The following is a 19,092-nucleotide window of genomic DNA, read 5'->3' as shown; positions in this document are numbered from 1 at the left end:
TGGAGAAGATAATACTAAGTGAAGTTAGCTAATCCCCCCAAAAAAACCAATGCCGAATGTTTCCTCTGATATCGGGAGGCTGACTCATAATGGGGAAGAGAGGGGGAACATGGGACAAATAGATGAATTCTAGATAGGGAAGACGGGAGGGAGGGGAAGGGAGGAAGAAGGAGATTAGCAAGGATGGTGGAATGTGATGGACATCATTATCCAAAGTACATGTATGAAGACATGAGTTGGGTGTCAACCTACAAACAGAGATATGAAAAAAATGTGGTGATTATGTATAATAAGAATTGTAATGCAACAAAAGTACATGTATATAGACATAAAATGGCATGAACACACTTTATACAAAGGTATGAAATTTTGTGCTCTATATGTGTAATAAGAATTGTAATACACTCCGCTGTTATGTATTTAAAAAAAAAGTAAAATCAATAAAAAGCAAAAAAAAAATCCATCAGCTGGCACAGTGCATGCTGGCCTTGAATTCAGTGCTATTCCAACACTGTCTTTCCAGGTGCCCTTGAGGCACAGTGGAGGGGAGGGGAGCTATGTCCCCATCACATAAAGGGACAGAGTAGAGAGTCCTATTTTGCTTGCCGGTCCTGTTTCCATGAAACTGCCACTTTCCATACAGAGACGCAGCTGGACAGCAGTATCTCTTCTGGGAACTGGGATTCCATTTCTGGAAGAACTTCACTCTCTTTGGTTTCCATGTAACTCACCAGAGTGTCCCTCAGGCTGCAAAATCAGGCACAAGAGACAGTGTTTAGAGCATTCAGGAGCCTATCAGCTCTCACTCTTTATAGGACTGGGGTGCTAAGACCAAAAGTACTTAGGGTCAGCTTCAGGTCAGCCAGCTGCCCAGTTCCTGAGCTGGACCTAGAGTCCTAGGCTCAGGGCTTCTGGGGGGTGGAGCTTCCTCGACGATGCTCAGCTAGGCCATTTCAGGCACTCCACTGACAGGTCTGGCTGGCTGCATCAGAAACAAAGCTTTGCCACTCAGAAAAAGGAAGGTGTTCCCTCTCATGGTTTATCTTACCAACGGTTGCAAATTCTCTAGGAAGGGGAACTTTACTGTACAGGCATGTGCCATACGGCCTGAGGGCAGAAACAGCAAAGGTAGCCTGACTGTCCATCCAGAAAGCCAGCCAAGTGAAATAGCTGCCTCATAGCACACATAAAAGTGAACTGACTAATGAAAGAAATGTGCAATGGAGAACTATAAAAGCAGCAGGAGAAAACAGTATGGCTTAGCACCCTGGGAAGTGATAAGGAAGTATGTCCCTGTGGCAGCTTTTGGGGGGGGCAGGGGAAGTACTGGGGATTAAACCCAGGGGTGCTTAGCCACTGTGCCACATCCCCACCCACCCCTCACACTTTAAAAGAAATATATTTTTAGTTGTAGATAAATGCAATAGCTTTATTTTGTTTATTTATATGTGATGCTAAGGAGCAACCCCAGTGCCCCACACATGCTAGGCAAGTGCTCCACCACTGAGCTGCAATCCCAGCCCACATCTCCACCCCTTTTCAATATTTTATTTAGAGATAGGGCCTTGCTAAGTTGCTGAGGCTGGCTTTGAACTTAAAATCCTCCTGAGCTCCTAAGATTACAGACATGCACCACTGCACCCAGCCCCACAGAGGCTTTATGAAAAAATCCTATCAATTGATTTCTTACTTCTATCAATTGTAACATGTAGATCAAAGGAAATAATCTATTCTATACAAAGAGCTTTTTACAAATCATTTAAAAAGAGATAAAGGGGCTGGGTAGAGCACTCACCTGGGTTTGATTCTCGGCACCACATATAAATAAATAAAATAAACACATTGTGTCCATCTGCAACTTAAAAATAAATATTTTTTAAAAAGAGTGAGATAAGGGCTGGAGTTGTGGCTCGGTGATAGAGTGCTTGCCTCGAATGCATGAGGCCCTGAGTTTGATTCTTTTTTTTTTTTTTTAGAGAGAGAGAGGGGGGGGGGAATTTTTTTTTTAATATTTATTTTTTAGTTCTCGGCGGACACAACATCTTTGTTGGTATGTGGTGCTGAGGATCGAACCCGGGCCGCATGCATGCCAGGCGAGCGCGCTACCACTTGAGCCACATCCCCAGCCCCTGAGTTTGATTCTTAACACCATATAAGAATAAATAATGCAATCGGTATACGGGGTAAAAATGGGAGTTCATAACCCACTTGAATCAAATGTATGAAATATGATATGTCAAGAGCTTTGTAATGTTTTGAACAACCAATAAAAAAAGAATAAATAAATAAAGATATCGAGTCCATCTACAACTAAAAAATATTTTTTAAAAAGGGATAAACTGGTTAGGGGCAGTGGCATATGCCTGCAATCCCAGCAACTCAGGAGGCTAAGGTAGGAGGATCACATAGTTGAGACCAGCCTTAGCAATGGTGAGGTCCTATCTCAAATTAAAAAATAAAAAAGACCTGGGGATGCAGCTCAGTAGCTAAGTAACCATGGGTTCAATCTCTGGTACTAAAAAGAAAGAAAGAAAGAAAGAAAGAAAGAAAGAAAGAAAGAAAGAAAGGAAGGAAGGAAGGAAGGAAGGAAGGAAGGAAGGAAGGAAGGAAGGAAGGACAAAAAAACAGATCAACTGCCCTGCCCAATAACCAGAAGCTACCAAGAGCTATTTCAGAGGATGATAAACAAATGGTGATAGATTTAAAAATGTGCCCAGCCACAGAAGTAGGTAGGAAAACAAGTGAAAACAAGACACCATTTTTTGGCCATTAGATTGACACAAATGTAAAATTCTCATGATTTTGGATATTTCAGATTTCACACATTGTTGTAGCTTAATCTACCTAATCTAAAATGCATACTTCTTTGACATAGTTAGGTCTACTTGTTATAATGAGCATATATGATTTCACAGTTATCTTTTAGAAGTCCCCAAAAGATTAAAACCAAAGAAATAAGTTCTCAGTTGCTCTGGTGATGGAGAACAGTAGACAGAGGGTCCTGTGGTAAGGTGGAACTACCTTCATGTCAAGGGAGATGCCAAACATTCTAGGTGTGCACACCCTACCTCCATTCAGGGTTGAAGCTCTCCTGGGCCTGGGTGTTTCTTAGTTTCAACACCATCAGCTCATTGAGCTCCATGAGGAAAGCATCCAGGTCTGTGTGATTCAGGAAGGTTCTGAGGAGCTTAGCAATTTCTGGGCTGAGGTCTGCTTTGTACCTAGAACTGATTTCCCAAAAGGGATCCTAAAAAAGATGAACAAGTACAACATCAAAGCCTGGGACCAGTGTGCAGCACCCTCAGTCTGGGCAGAGGCAGGCAGACTCACTTTCTTCAGTCGCAGTAGCTGTTCCGACTTATGAGCAGAGAGGAATTGCCAGAGGGCAACAGCATGTTTTAACTGACATCTGCTTAAAGCCTGGAAAAGGAAGAGAGTCCCAAGTAGGAGTGAAGGCTCACTCTGAGTGGTACCCAAGGGCACTTCTCCCTAATGTTGTCTGTTTTCATCATGAGGCCATCTCTGTTCCATCCACGAGTCTACCTGCCTCATCTTGGAAACATCTGAGAGTCTCCCCCTCCTACAGCAGCGTGTAACTGTGAGTATCACGCAGTGAGCAGGTAGTCAATGTCCTCAGTCACCTGTGCATCCTGCTCTACTAGGTGGTCAGCACTGAGCGTCCCTGCCTCTCCTGTCCCCAGTGTGCACTGAAATTCTGTGGACTGGTGAGGGGTGGGGTTCCTGACCACCCCTTTCCACAGATGCCTGCACCAGGCTCCTGCGTGGTGGCATTCTGGCAGGAAACTAAGACCAGGTGATGCTGATTCTCCTTGAAAAGCACACAAGACCTACCTTTAAAACCGGAGTTGTTTGGTCGCTCATTCGCAGGATGTCTTGGACATACACATTTAGGTGCATATTTGGATCCCCACCAGCTGTGCCTAGAAAGCCCAGAGTGACCTCTATGATAGACAGTGCTTCACAGGCATCGCTGTAGGACCGAAGCTCTCCACTGATGGCACCCATGGCTGAGTTGGGGAGGGGGCTCTAAAACCAAAATCAGGACAGAGTCTTGGGTCAGGCTATTGCTTCTCTTACTTGGAGAGCCTAACTGTGAGCTGCCAGCACAGGCGGGCCAACTATCCAGCACTTGTGGTAAGAGCTGATGCTTGTGCTTGAGCTGATGCTGAGTGCCGCAGCCTTTCAGACTTTGCACAGAAATGGGTCCAAGTTAACTGAATCCTCCACATGATCCATGAGGACACACAGAGGCACAAGAGCCTCTCCACTTGTCGGTAGCAGAACCTAAGGAGCAGGAGTAACCTTTAGCACCTGAAGCAGCTGCTGATCTGCTGCTGGACATTGATATCATCATTGAGAAAACAACCCCCAAGGGGCTGGTCTGTTCTCATCAAGAAAGTTTGGTGATCTGCCATTCTGCTTGCCTCTCTGAGCTCTGGGATCCCTAAGCTCCTCAGGGAGTCAGAAAGCCTGGTGCTCATAGCAGACACCAGGATGAGATTGTACTGTCCTTACGTATGTGGATGGAACAACCCTGCAAGTGAGGGTTTATCATGACCACCTGTGCCATTTTGTTCTTGATGTCCACAAAGAGATGTTCGAAGTTCCAGTCATGTCTGTATACCAGCGTGGGTATCCCCTAAGTGAGAAAGAAAAAAAAGTTTTTGGAAATTAAAATAGAGGAGGCTTCCATCTGATGACAGGTGTATTCTTCAGCAGTGACTCAGTGGAAGTACCAAGCCGGACAGTATATTCCTGGGCAAGGCATGTAACTTTGTTGTGTTCTGATGACACTGTTCCACCAGCACTCTTTGGACACAGTAACACAAGAAATCTAGCCTGGCTACAGTGACCTTGCAGATATTGCCCTGTAGAATAGTGTATCTGCCGACCACAAGAGAGGAAGAGCGCTGGAGGAACAGGAATGGGAACGTGCACATTTGTGATCTCTCCAGCCACACTGAGCAGAGACTGTGCACGAGGCAGCCACTGTCAGGATGAATTAAAAATGGCTTTAGGCTCAAACAACTGACAGGCTGACTACAATGGAGGAATAAATACATCTGAGAATGACACCTGACTGGACTTGTAAGGATGAGTGCAGCCACGGTAAGGGACAGTACAGAAGTGCCACTGTGCTCAGGGAGTCAGGAGGCAGGTCACAGGGTGTGATGCAGCAAGGAAGGAAGGGGCTGGAGACACCTGGAAGGTCGGGCCGGGGCCAGGTGACAGGGCCTCTGTGCCAGATGGGGGAGTGTGGTGGAGGCCATGTAACTGTCCACATGCTGTGGACTGGCTGGGGGTGGGGTTCCTGACTGCCCCTTCCCAGGGGTGCCTGCACTGATGCTCCCCGCCTAGGGGCATTCTGGCAGGAAACTAAGATGAAGTGGTGCTGCTGGCACTGGGCAGCTGGACTGATGGCTGAATGCTCTGAAGTGAAGCCAAGGCCATGGCAGTCAGAGGACGAGGCAATGGGGAAGGTCTGTGTGGTGGTTCCTGGGCACGGACTGCATATGCAACTGAAGGGGTGGCAGCAGTGAGGTCTTCTTGGTGGTGCCATTAACTGTGGTGGACACCCAGTCCACTGAGACTTGAGGCTGCCCTGGGGGACAGGTGCAGACAGTGATGGTGATATGGAAGAGAGCTGGGGACACCTCCCGGCCCAGAGAAGGTGTAGGGACCACAGAACACAGTGGGGAGGTGATAACACAGACAAGAGCCTGGGTGTCACTTGTCTGTTCCCCCTGAAACTCACAAGGGCTGTTCATAACTACAGCAGATCGTTGGCAGAGGGCCCAGCTACCTTGAGGGTCAGCCGGGGCTTGCCCTGGAGGAAGTGGCTGCTGATCTGCCGCTGGATCTTCTCCAGGTCAAATTCCTGCGAGGTCTCCCCACCTTGCTCCACTTGATACTGGCAGTTGGAGAGAATCAGAGGCATCAGGTCCCGCTCCACTTCGTAACTGACAACATGCAGGTCAGTGACCTCTGAGGCATCCACGGAATAGCTGAGGGACACAAGATACAGTCTTGGTGTCCAGAGCAGGCGTGTGAGGCCTAGGGCTTTGGGGCATATGCTCCTGCTTCTGCATTAGAGTGTAAGCAAGTGAAAACCATGTGCAAACACGGGGCTTTATTGAGGAAGGCTGAGAGAGGATCTGGGGGACAGGAGCTGTTGCTGGCTGGAGTCTGCAGCCCAGCTTGGTGGCAGGGTGGTGAGTTTACGCAGTACCTGTTGTTTTCCTTGGAGAACTTCTCCATCGTGTAGATGATTTCATTATGTAGATTAATCAAGTAGCTGACTAATGCAGTTGAGCAGAGCCCCAGGCCCTGACGCCGGGGCAGGATGACCTTAAAATCTGTGTCCAGATCCAACTCAGAGTTGTAGTAGCCTTTAGGTAACTTGATTTCACCTTTAAAAGACAGGGTCATTACTAAGCAAAGGGATGTTGCTCCAGGCGTTTGTCTGGAGGCAGGGGAAGAGAAGGGAAGCCACGGGCAGCCATGTCCAAAGATCTAGGCCCTGGCTGTTAAGTTTCCAGTGCCCCCAACTCCTTTCTGATTCCATATTTATAGACTCGAGATGACTGAGGGTGACTTTGGAGGTTGACTCAGGTATCCCAGCACCTCCATCAACAGGTTGCGTGGCCACACACACCTCAGGGTGCTGGCAGAGCCACGTGGAGGAGGACACTTACCATTGGTCTCCAGTGACCGCCTCAGGGCATTCCACGTGGACAGGAAGGTGGTGATCCTGTTGTGGAATAGCTGCCTCAGGCCCTCTGTTGAACACAACACTTGGTAAGACCCCATGGAAACAACCCCTACCATTACCCTGGCCAGGGTCAAACCACAAGGCGTGCTCCCAAGAACCTGACCCTGCACCTTCCCTCACTCAGCAGCATGCCTGAGTTTCAAGTTTTAGGCTGTATGAGAAGCTGGAGAGGCTGAGGGCTTTCCAGCCACAGCAGTGGCTCATGGCCATCTCTGGGATTTAGCATCCTTTGCCTCTTTCTCTACCTTAGGACCTGAGCCCCACCCTCATGTCCCAGCCTGAATGATCCTTTTGAACCACCAAACAGGGATGGTCCTGATCTTTGGTTGCAGCAGACAGCAGTCATACCTGAACTGTGACTGCTAATAAAACTCCTGATGGAACAGGAATATTCATCTTCTGGAACATTCTGGAATTGTTTCACTAGATCCCTTTGCAGGGCCAAAATCTCAGGTAAGAATTTCACCAGTCTCAGTTCTGCTTCCTGGAGAAGAGAAGATGGCTCAGTAACACTTCCTCTATTTAATTGAGAAACAACATGGGGTGTACAGATTTTAGGGCAGGCTGGGGACTTTCTGTGTAGTTTAGTTTGGTCAGTGGGTTGTTTTACATGATTCTACCCTGAAGCTTGCAAATGGGAAAGGGGTCATCCCATCCTTTCACCAAGTGGTGAGGGATGTAGGATGAACTGGATCAAGTCCCCACTCTCCTCTAATGAAAAGCTGCCTCAAGGTCTGAGCTGGGCCCCATCTCTCAGTTTGCACAAGAATCAACTCTAGATGACCAAAGACCCGGATGTAAGACTTGACCTCTGAAGCTATCAGCAGAAAAACAGGGGAAACACTCCAAGACATTGGCACAGGTGATGGGTTTCTGGATAGGACCCCCAAACCAAAGGAAGTAAGAGCAAAATGACAAATGGGATCACATCAAACTAAAAAGTTTCTGCACAGCAAAGGAAACAACCAACAGAGTGAAGGGACAACCTAACAGAGTGGGAGAAATAGCTGCCAACTCTTCACCTGACAGCAGCAAATACCCAGAATATATAACTCAAAAATTTTTTAAAAATCAAAGTAATCCAATTTAAACATGAGCAAATGATCTGAATAGACAATTCTCAAAAGAAGAAATATAAGTGGTTAACAAATACATGAAAAAATGCTCAATATAATAGCCATCAAGGAAATGCAGATCAAAACTACAATGAGATGCCATCCTACCATAGTTAGAATGACTCTTATTAAAAAAAAATAATAAGATAGGTGTGCAATCCCAGCTACTTGGGAGCCTTAGGCAGGAGGATGACAAGTTTAAGGCCAGCCTCAGCAAGTTCTAAGTTAGTCTAGGCAATTTAGTGAGATCTTGTCTTAAAAAAAAAAAGCAGGAAATGGGGGCTGTCGCTCAGAAGTAGAGCACTGCTTGCTTAGGAAGCCCAAGAAGGCCCTGGGTTCCATTGCCACTAGTCCCCCACACCCAAAAATAGATGAACCCAAACATAAAATAATAAATGCTAGCATAGATGAAGAGAAAAAGGAAATCTAATATATTTCTGGTACAACTGGTTTTCTTATGGTTATCAAAAGGGGATTTATTAGAATGTCTTATACAACCAAAAGCTGGATAGTCCACAATGGCCATCTGCAGGCTGGGGAGCTGGAGGAACCATTGCAGTCCAAGAAGCAGAAGCCTCAGAACAAGGGGGATTGATGTTGCTACCACAGTCCAATACCAAAGACTTCTGGAGACTCCCTGGACAATCAATCAGTGGCAGAGTCCACTTTGGAAGAGTGAAGGAGCAAGAGTCTGATATCCTCAGGCGATCACAGCAGCAATCAAGAAACCATTCAAGAAGAATGGAGCTTGCACCTGCTGCTGCTTTCTCATTCTTCCAACTTTTATTCCATCCCAGACACCATACTGTTGGATGGTGCTGTTCATGCTTAGGGTACAACTGTTAATTAATACCTCATAATAGAGAACAGTATGGAGGTTCATCAAACTAAAAAAAGATCTACCATGTGATCCAACTATGCCACTCCAAAGGAAATCAGGTATCAAAGAGGTACTGCATGCTCATGTTTATGTGGCACCATTCACAATAAGACATAGAATCAGCCTAGAGGCTATCAGCAGATGAATGCATAAAGAAGATGTGGTTTAAATACATAATAGAATATGATTCAGCTATAAGAAAAATGAACTCCTGTCATTTTCAGCAAAATGGATAGAACTAGATGATATTATGTTAAGTGAAACAAGCCAGACACAAAGACAAGATCAATGCATGCTATATGCATACATGGAAATTTCACACCGATTCCCATTATGTATACAACTAATGAATTAATAAAAATAAGTAATTTGAGAAAAATTTTTTAAAAATTGACTCTTGGGCCCACAGTTGGGTGTGAGGCTGCTGAAAGGAAAGACCAAGGCCTACTGCAGTGGTAGCTGATGTGATTTTGGGTTTTGTTCTGAAGGGCCAGGATCCAGCACCCTCACTCAAACAAGACCGTGTCTTACTAAGAGATCACAACACTAACATGAAGTCCTTCCTAGTGTGAGTACCAGACGTTCCCCAATCATTCTGCTCCCTGCCAGCTGTGGTACTGGTCCATGAAGGAGGTGGTGTGAACCTCTACTGTGGCCCAGGAGAGCTCAAGTGGGTGAAAGCTGGGGATGGTTTCTGGGTCTGGCAGGTGTGACTCCACACCCTGCAGCCCCATCATGCAGCACACTGCCTCCCACCTGCAGGGCACAGGGAGGGCTCTGGTTTGGTTTTGGTGTGCATTCTTTGTTTTTAATATTTTTAAATTGTAGTTGGACACAATACCTTTATTTTATTTATTCATTTTTATGTGGTGCTGAGGATTGAACCCAGCGCCTCGCACGTGCTAGGCAAGAGCTCTATGGCTGAGCCACAATCCCAGCCCCTTGGTGTATATTTTTGACTGTTCAGCAGGCACTTGCTGGTGACCGCCTACTCAGCTTCTGGACATGAACACAAGGTTTCACAGTCGAGTAACCAGTGTGGTCTCTCCTGGCCTTCCTTAGAGATCACGGCTAACCTCACCATGCACTATGTAATGTGCACATTACTCCTGTGACTTCAGCAGATGTGTCTTAATATCTCTGCTCTCTTCCCTAAGACTCCTGATACAGGCCTTGCATTCAGAGTCACAGTGCTGATGGGGTGGCTTAGGATTCTGCCTCTAGGAATGATGACTTTGAACCCAGGCACAGAGCCTCCCAGTCCTCAGGGGAAGTCTACCAGGAAGGGGGCAGCCCATGAAGCAGACACACCTTCTGCAGGAACTGCCAGAGCACGGGCACCATCTCCTTGCCGTTCTTCTGCTCCACAACGTGCTGGAGGTACTCCACTGTGATCTTCTTCCTGCAGCTCCAAATCTTTGAGCAATGAGCCACACTTTTCTGGGACAGCTGGAGCAAGAAGCTTGCTGGGTCACCATATATGATTTTGGCCACAGGGCTAGAGCTGATGCGCTCATCCTGGCTGATGAGTGTGCTCACAGTCAGCAGGGTCTTATCGAGATGCTGGATAAAGAAATGACACAGCATTCTGCAAGTGAGACATGGTCACAGACAACCAGGCAGCTCTTGGACCCACGGTAGCTCCTTAGGAATCTGCCTGCACAACCCGGATGCTTGCTTTTGCCATCTTTCACTGATTGGGGGGTTCCTTGTTCATAGGGTTTTTGCCTCTACAAACAGAGTGAGACTTGGGGCCTTTATTTCACTGCCCTTTTGCTTCCTGACTTCCCTGTCCTGCTATGGATAGTCAGCTCTGTGATGTTCTCAGCAGAGCAGTCATGAATCCAGAGAGATTGTCGATGCATTTCTGGAGGGTCTCTGCCTCTTACTTTCACATCCTGCTATCAAAAGCAGTGGAGCAGGCTGCCATCTGCCCTCTGGGAACTCCTGATAATCCTTGGCCTTACCTAAGACTCGTGCAGGAGGGGGATAGCAGAAGGAGGGCTTTCTCCAGGCACGGCCTCTGACAGCCCTCCTGAGGACAGTGGGCCCACAGTGCTCCCAGATGAATGGGACCCCCTCCTGGAGAGAGGGCTAAGGAGTGGTCACCACTCACCACTTACCTCCAGTTCAGGTAGAAGAAGAGCTTCGACATGTTTTTCCCAACTGTTTCTATGTCCTTTTTTTGACAATTTTGCATCAAAATTTAAATGTCCTACAAAAAAAATCAAAATGTGTCTGTTACCCAACAAACAAAAAGCAGCGCTCTCTATGCAGTAAACACTGAATAATGTTAATAGAGATAGTCCTCCTTTTGGGGTGATAACTTCCTAAGTTCACCAGGTACTGCCAACACCAGCCTCCAGGCCTTGTGAAGACACTTTAGTCTCTGACAACCCTCCAGCCCACAGCTGTGGCCTTGAAAATATTTTAAACAAATGGCTAAGGACAGGACATGAACTCAAAAGCCTAGGGGCTCAGCAATGCTGACAGCTACCCAGAGCCACCTCACTGCTGCCCCCAGGCCTGTAGGCAAAGGTGGTCCTGGGGAGCTGGCAGCAGGTTAGGGCTCCCGAGTCCATGTGCTGTGGAAGCCACACCAGAACAAGAGGTGTTGCTAAGATGGGGAGGACATAGACATCCCTGAAGTGGAACAGATTCTCCGGTGGTGGTAACAGACATTTTATTGCTACTGTTATTATCTGTATGCTTTTAAACAACATTGTTCTACAATGGCACAATGATGGTTTTAAAAGATTTTTGCAAGTAAGCAAGAAGAAACTGAAATCCCTCCTAATGCCACTCAGATAACCACTTACAGAGTCCCCTCACAGACCTTTGCTTTGGGGCTGGATTTAAATGTTTAGAGTACAAGAGTTAGCTCAGCAGACAGTGTTTTGTAGCTTCCTTTGTTTATGTAACAAATTGTGTACATGTACATATTAGGTCAGGGTACAAGTGTGACATCTCTGGAAAGCAGAAGTGGGACATGTCACCTGCTGGGGTGCCACGTGCTCCCAGGGCACAGGTTAATGGTGCATGCACAAGCACCAGTTATCAGTGCTGCAGGCCCCAGCCAGGCAGGTGTGGGAGGAGCGCAGCAGCCCCTCCAGCCCCCGCAAGGAGAGCAGAGCGCTTGCTCCCACTCCTGTCATGCCATTCACCAGGAGCTGAGGGAGCCTGGTCTCCTGGCAGTTATGCCCAGCCCACAACCCTTGCTTACTCCAGTCAGGGAGTGGGTGCTGCTCTTTGAGAAGGCAGCGCAGCATGAGGTGGACCACGTGGGTGGTCTCATCAGCACTCTTCCCCAGCGTCTTTGTCAACTGCTCCAAGTCTCTCCGGATGTGCTGCTGCAGGAATCCTTTAGGGTCACTCACTGGAGGCTTGATGATGTTTATCACAGCCTGTGAGGGCAACGAGATCAATGTGTAGAGGACACAGTGAGAAGCCAAGGGAGCGAAGCACCAGCACTGGGGAGAGGTGGTTTCTAGGTGGGGTCAGGGTGCTCTCAGCATGACGCAGGCAGCAGAGGAAGGGAGGGAGGTGAGTAGAGCCAGAGATTGCTGGCTCTGATGTCATCTGGGTGCTGCAGGGAATGCTGCCCTGCACCTCCTGCAGCCACCACAAGGGTGTAGGTGACAGGGTCCCACCACCTCCCCATGCCCAGGTGTGGGCATGGACAGAGTTGTATACTCTGAGTAGACTTTATGATCTGATTGTTGCACCTTGTATACACATGCTAAGATGTCACACTGTAACAAACGTGTAATTGTTTTGTGTCAGTTAAAACAGATTTTAAAAATTAAAAAAATGAAGAGGATTTTCCATAATCTGAGGAGTAGTTCCCCCATTGCATCATACGCCCCAGAGGGAAAAGTAGGATCTATAACTTTTGCATTACCCTGTGGACTTTGTAGACAAAAGGACTGGATGCAAACACAGCAGGTTCTTCCTATAGCAACGTAAGAGAGTCTAGTGGTAGCATCTAATACCTCAGGATTTTGAGTGGCTCCCAAAAGCATAGCCAGATGAGTGAGTAGGCGAATGAGAATGAAGATGACCGGGGACAGCTCTCGGTCAGACACTACTAGGACATCTCTGGGTTGTGGGTGGCCCAGCACATGGCCAGTCTTGGTTCTGTCTGTGCTGTCTCTGGAAAGGATGAGAGGAAACAGGATGAAGACTAGAGATGTCTGTTTCTCCTCAGCTCCAGGGGCCTCACATCTTAACGACTAGGTTCCCAGTTTTTTCTTGTTTTTTTGGTTTTGGTAATGGTAACGGGGATTGAACCCAGGGGCTCAACCATTGAGCCACATTCCCAGCCCCCACTTTTTTGGGGGCACTAGACCAAAAAGCCACATTCCCAGCCCTATTTGGTATTCTATTTAGATAGACAGGGTTGCTCAGTGCCTTGCTTTTGCTGAGGCTGGCTTTGAACACACAATCCTCCTGTCTCAGCCTCCCGAGTTACTGAGATGATAGGTGTGCATCACCACACCCAGCTAGGTTTCAAGATTTGAAGAAAACACTAAAAGAACCAATTATTCCAAGCCTAGACCACCTGCCTCCACATCCTTCTCTCTTTAGACCCACCCAGTTGGATGGCCAAACTCTGCAACTTTCCCAATGTTAAATGGCTGCACGATGTGGCCATTAGTGCAGGGTGTCAGGATGGAGACCAACACCTTCCTCATGACAGCAAGTTTGGGGCATTTTTGCATCCATGTGGGGATTGTCTACGTAATTCTCACTTTTCCCAAATCAAAGACTGGGACATACAGCCTGGAAAAAGTTTTCAAGATTCAAGGACATTGATAATTTAAGAAGATAAGAGTCTAGACTATTTTAAGCTTTGTAACAGAAAAGCCAGATAAATGGTGAGGTAGAAGGTCCTGCATGTCATCTTAAGGGAGCTCCGACAGCCACACTCATCTCAGGATCAAGCATGGGACTATGAGATCAGATTTTTATTTTTATTTATTGTTTTCAGTTCTGGGAATTGAGTGGGGGCTTCACATGTGCTAAGAAAGTACCCTACTTTTGAACTACACCCCAAGTCCTTTCTATTTTTATTTTAAGACAGGGTCTTATAAGGTTTTCTGAGCTGGCTTCAAACTTTCAATCCTCCTGCCTCAGCCTCCTGAGTAGCTGGGATTACAAGTGTGCACCAATATTCCTGGCTGAAGGTCAGATTTTTATCTAGTTTCTGAATCTGGTACAGTTAGCCTTATGTATCTGCAATTCTGCGCCTGTGAATTCAACCAACTATGAATCAAAAATATTCAGAAAGAACTGGGTACTGAAGAGTAGCTTTCTTTTCTTGTCACTATTTCCTAAAAATATGATAAATGAGTATTTACATAGCATTCAATTTGCATAAAGTATAATAAGAAACCTAGAGATGATTTTTTTAAAGTCTGTGGGAGGGCTGGGGATGTGGCTCAAGCGGTAGCGTGCTCGCCTGGCACGCGCGCCGTGCTGGGTTCGATCCTCAGCACCATATACAAATAAAGATGTTGTGTCCACAGAAAACTAAAAAATAAATATTAAAACATTCTCTCTCTCTCTCTCTCTCTCTCTCTCTCTCTCTCTCTTTCTCTTTAAAAAAAAAAAAAGTTTATGAGAAACCAAGTACAGTGGTGCACACCTGTAATTCCAGTGCCTTGGGAGGCTGAGGTAGGAGGTTCACAAGTTCAAACCCAGCCTCAGCATCTTAGTGAGACTCTATGCGACTTAGCAAGACCCTGTCTTTAAATAAAATATAAAAAGGGCTGGTGTTGTGGCTCAGTGCTTAAGAACCTTAGGCTCAATCCCCAGTACCATTAAAAAAAAAAAAACTGGTTTAGAGGAGGATATTTGTAGGCCACAAGCAAATACTGTGCCATGACATATAAAGGAACTGAACATCTGGACCTGAGTATCTATGGAGGAAAGTGTCCTGGAAACAAGTCTCCATAGATATGGAGGAATGGCTGTAGTTAATATGACTGATCACAGGGCTCAGGCTGGAGCTCAGTGGCCGAGTGCCTGCCTAGCACATGTAAGGCACTAGGTTCAATCCTTAGTACCGCATAAAAATAGATAAAATAGTACATGTATGAAGACATGAAGGATGGGGCTCTACTTTGTGTACAGCCAGAGATGTGAAAAATTGTGCTCTATATGTGAAAAAAAGAAAAAATAAAATAAAGACAGGCTATCCATCTACAACTAAAAAAGTTTTTAAAAAACACTGACTATATCTGTCTTTCACTTTTCTCAAATTAAAAAAACAAAGCAGGGAAGGGGTGCAACTCAATGGCAGAGCTCTTGCCTAGGATGTGTGAGGCCCCGGGACCCATCCCCAGTACCACAAAAATAAAGCAAAGAAACAAAAAAGCTTCAGCACTACATGCCCACAGGTGTGCTTGATGTGGATCCCCAACATGACACAGTCCAGATGAAGAACAGTGGTGTTGGTGATCCTATAGTTCATACGATTCATCTGCTGGAATGGACAGCCCAGAGCCTCAGGCTCCAAGGGATGGAAGCTGAGTCCACATACCTGATACTTTGGAAGCCAGCATGAGGTCTGTGGTTGATACCTCCTATTTTAGCACCACAGTCAACACAGAAGCTCTGCTCCATCGGCTTGCCACACTGGGACATAGAGGGGACACAGGGTCAGCACTGCATCCAGCATTGGTACATGTGCAGAAGCCACCCTCCATAGGAGGTGGTGTGTGCCACAGTCTGCATCTGGTGCATGTGTGTGTTAGGGAGGAGCAGGAGTCCTGGGGAGAGGGTGGGCACTTAACCACATATACTGTCCGTGGGCAAATGTGGCTTCATTTTCCAAAAATAAAGTTTTTTACTCCCAAGTAGAGTGACTAGTGTGTGTAGCTCCATCTTCCTTTCTCCTATTCACCGCCTTCTCCATCCCTGTGTCTAACATGCCAGCCTCTAGAGCATCGTTATCTAACACCAGGAATGATGGTGTTAATAACTTCTAAGCAGACCTCCTCACATCCACTGGACAAAAACAAAAAATCCCAACCATAAGATTTGCCACCACTAATGGGCCCAGGTTTCCAAGTCAAATGGCACCCCACTGCTATGAATCACGCCACAGCAGGCCCCTCCAGCTGCAGCGCTCAGACCACAGAACTCAGTGATAAGAGGGGCCCTGGGATCTCTTCTTATTTCACTCCTCAGACGAGGAAGCAATTGGGAGTCAGGAAGGTGAAGTCACATCAGGGAGCATCCTGTTCACTTTAGGGAGCAGCACACATAAGTCTAGTCCAGCAGCATGTTGCTCAGCAAGTGCAGATGCCATGAGCAGCCCGGGAGAGGCTCTGGAGTCCCAGATGAGCAGCATGTGCTTGTCTCCCAGGGCTCATCACCCATAAGTCTTTCCTGTCCTCTCCTGTCCTCTGGTATCTAGCCCACATTCCTCTCTGACTAGTGAACCAGCTGAGGGTCTGTGTGGCTGAGCCGTGCTGCAGGGCCAGGGAGGGAGGTAGGGCTCCCGGCCAGCAGCATCATGGCATCCTAGGAGACTTGGGCAGTGCCTGCAGACATTCTCGGGCATCACACTGGGCTAGGGGGTGCTGCTACTGGCACCCAGGGAGCTGAGGCCAGGCATGCTGCTAACTATCCTACAATGCACAGACAGATCTGCAGGAAAGACTCATGTTTACAGTGCCATTTAGACACTCAGCTGGAACACCCTGAGTAGCCCTCAGAATACACCTATGTCTCCCTCATTCCCTAGGCCCTCCCTCTCCTCCCAGATGGGAATGCACATTTAGAGCCTCCCCCAAACACCAAGACTCACCTCTCCTACAGAACACGGATGACCTTTGGGACAAGCTGTTCAAAGAACAACAGGACACATGTCAGCTAGTGAGTCTCCACCAAATGACCCATGTGGGAAGGGGACATTGCTGCCCTCCTCTCTGGCCCTGACCAACAGGACACACAGCCCATGTCCTCATGATCTCACCAGAAGCCTTGAGCCATGCCATCAGCTAAGTTTACTTGACACGTCAAGTAACTGGAGGTCAGTGAACACATGTCATCAGTGAAAAGTGTCTGCATTTAGCTTTCTACCACAGAGAGAGGTTAGATTCCAGACACACCAGGGGTAACTTAGTGGCAGGGGGGATAGTGTTTTATATCTTTCTATTCTCTTGGATTTTTTCCTTTTATGGCAAGAGAATGATTTAGAACAACTTAAAAAAATTAGTTTTAGAAGGTTATTTACTCAAGGCAACAGCTTAACTCACATAAAGTCAGGGGTTATATGGCTGTCTCCATGGTCCAGACTACAGGAAGCTCTCTCTGGGTCAAAAACCCCTGCATTGTGACTGGGCTTTGAATGAGCCTCAGCATGGTCCCCAGGTCCCCCTTATTCCAAATGGCTTGTTCTGCCGAGCAACAGTGCATTCCAAAGGGTCTTGTCCCCTGACTAGGCAGGGAAATGACTTGGTCATCTAGCCAGCCAAGTCTGTGGCCCTCGAGCCACCAGGAGGAGGCAGGTGACATGGGCCTTCAGCAGAACCTCGTGAAGCCAAGTCCAACCTCATGTCTGGCATGGCTGCAGGCTGACCTTCCAAGCTGAGAGGAGTGAGACCCTTCCCCTTACACCGATACTCACTGTACCAGTGGATGCCTTCCAGACCCTTCCACTTCTGGGCTTGAGCCAGCAGGTCTTCAGGCATCGTTGGAAGAAAAGCATTCTGAAAGACCAAGAGCAGAAGTGGCCCTGCTGAGTGGGCCTGTGGGCTGCAGCTGCAACCCAGCAAGAGGCACAGAGGGAGAAAGTTTCTTCTCAGCTCGAGAGCTGTTTACAGAGGATGAACAACAGCTCTGTGTGAAACGGCAAAGGGTAGGGCATGTTTTTACCAGGACTGTGCTGAAGGATCAAGTGGGGCAATGGGGCAGAGAATCTAGAAGATGGACAAGTCAGAGAGTTCCCACAGCCACAGGCCAGGTCTCAACATGAAAAACCCTGAAGTTTCACTGTGAAACCAAGATCATCATCATGCAGCTTACCGCCATGCTGGCTGGGGAGAAGGCCAAATTCCTCAGGGGCACCAAGACTTTGCTCTGTCCACACAGAAGGACAGCCGCAGTGTGAACGGCCATTTCTGTCACTGTTCCTTCAAGGCTGTCAGCACCAGGGCCTGCGCTCAGCAAGGGCAGAGTGTTGGCCACGAGGGATGCTGCGAAAGGCCTGACCCCCGGAAGAGACAGGATCTTGCTGTCCTCAATGAACCTGCTCACAGCCTCGCATTGCTGGCACAAAAGACGTTTTTCATGTTAGGATATGTCAGAGAAGAATACTGTGTGAACTTAGGGTTTTCTCTTTGAAAGTCACACATTTCAATACTGAGTGCATATCAAATATCAAGGTAAATATATTTAAAGGATTATAATGGAGGAGAAATTCTTCAGGAAAGAGAATTTTCATATAGAAACACAGCAACCACATTCCTGAGTGCAGATCTCAACACTCTGTTTTGATAAACATGAGGTAATGTTCCTGAGACTGTAAGATTTAGGGTTAACAGAAAATAGTTCTTCCACGTAACAAGGGTACACCCTCTATCCTAGACAGGAAATTATGGAGGGTCATAATTCCTATTATCCTGATAGGAAATAAAAGTTTGTGACTTCTACTGTGCTCAGAAAGCCCCCTCTTAATCATGAGACTGAACTCAAGCCCCAATGTGTCACTCACCTCTGGCTTAGGGTGGAGGTTCGAGTTGTGGGAGCAGTGGAGAGCAGCCACTTCTCGGAACAGTGCCAGCAGCAGGTAGAAGGCCTGTTGAGCTCCAGGGCTCCTGCAGGCCTGCGGGTGGGGTGTGGAGCGAGCACTCAGAAGCTACACAGCGCTACCTGGAGCAACCTTCCCTGGGCCATGCACCGTGGCCCTCCACGCACATGACTCGGGCTATGAGTTCATGAGACAGGCTCAGGTTAACCTCAGTGCACAGGGGCCAGGCAGCCATGATGGAGAAACAGAAGTCAGCACCTGTTCTCCTCCAACTACTTCACTGGTCTTGGAAATGTTTCCTGAGAGGTTTTTCAATTTCCTCTTTCCAGCATTAGGCCCAGATAAACTGGGACTCAAAAAGGAAGCAAGACCAGAACAATTTAAAGATGAGAATCCTGGGGCTGGGGCTGTAGCTCAGTGTTAGAGCTCTTGCCTAGCATGTGTGAGGCACTGGGTTTGATCCTCAGGACTGCATAAAAAGTAAATAAATAAATAAAATAAAGGTTGTGTGTCCATCTACAGCTAAAAATGTTTTTAAAAGATT

General features: G+C 47.2%; 1 protein-coding gene across 1 annotated transcript in view; it reads right to left on the bottom strand.

Annotated features, from left to right (window-relative positions):
- Window positions 1-290: 290 nt before the first annotated feature.
- Window positions 291-19,092, bottom strand: part of LOC113199021 (E3 ubiquitin-protein ligase RNF213-like) — a 100,771-nt gene continuing 81,969 nt past the window's right edge. Inside the window, exons 50-67 of the mRNA XM_077792174.1 lie at window positions 18,513-18,623; window positions 17,825-18,067; window positions 17,427-17,508; window positions 16,605-16,639; window positions 15,333-15,427; window positions 12,781-12,940; window positions 12,012-12,192; window positions 10,912-11,003; window positions 10,100-10,351; window positions 7,142-7,277; window positions 6,717-6,800; window positions 6,251-6,431; window positions 5,825-6,026; window positions 4,583-4,660; window positions 3,853-4,047; window positions 3,331-3,420; window positions 3,069-3,247; window positions 291-747 (exon numbers count right to left, since the gene is read on the bottom strand). Coding sequence (XP_077648300.1) covers window positions 594-747; window positions 3,069-3,247; window positions 3,331-3,420; window positions 3,853-4,047; window positions 4,583-4,660; window positions 5,825-6,026; window positions 6,251-6,431; window positions 6,717-6,800; window positions 7,142-7,277; window positions 10,100-10,351; window positions 10,912-11,003; window positions 12,012-12,192; window positions 12,781-12,940; window positions 15,333-15,427; window positions 16,605-16,639; window positions 17,427-17,508; window positions 17,825-18,067; window positions 18,513-18,623 — 2,550 coding nt within the window. The 3' untranslated portion in view covers window positions 291-593. The remainder of the gene's footprint in view (window positions 748-3,068; window positions 3,248-3,330; window positions 3,421-3,852; window positions 4,048-4,582; window positions 4,661-5,824; window positions 6,027-6,250; window positions 6,432-6,716; window positions 6,801-7,141; window positions 7,278-10,099; window positions 10,352-10,911; window positions 11,004-12,011; window positions 12,193-12,780; window positions 12,941-15,332; window positions 15,428-16,604; window positions 16,640-17,426; window positions 17,509-17,824; window positions 18,068-18,512; window positions 18,624-19,092) is intronic.

Source organism: Urocitellus parryii, chromosome 13 (genome assembly GCF_045843805.1).
Source record: "Urocitellus parryii isolate mUroPar1 chromosome 13, mUroPar1.hap1, whole genome shotgun sequence".
Taxonomy (NCBI): Eukaryota; Metazoa; Chordata; class Mammalia; order Rodentia; family Sciuridae; genus Urocitellus; species Urocitellus parryii.
This window is presented reverse-complemented; position numbering and strand designations above follow the sequence as displayed.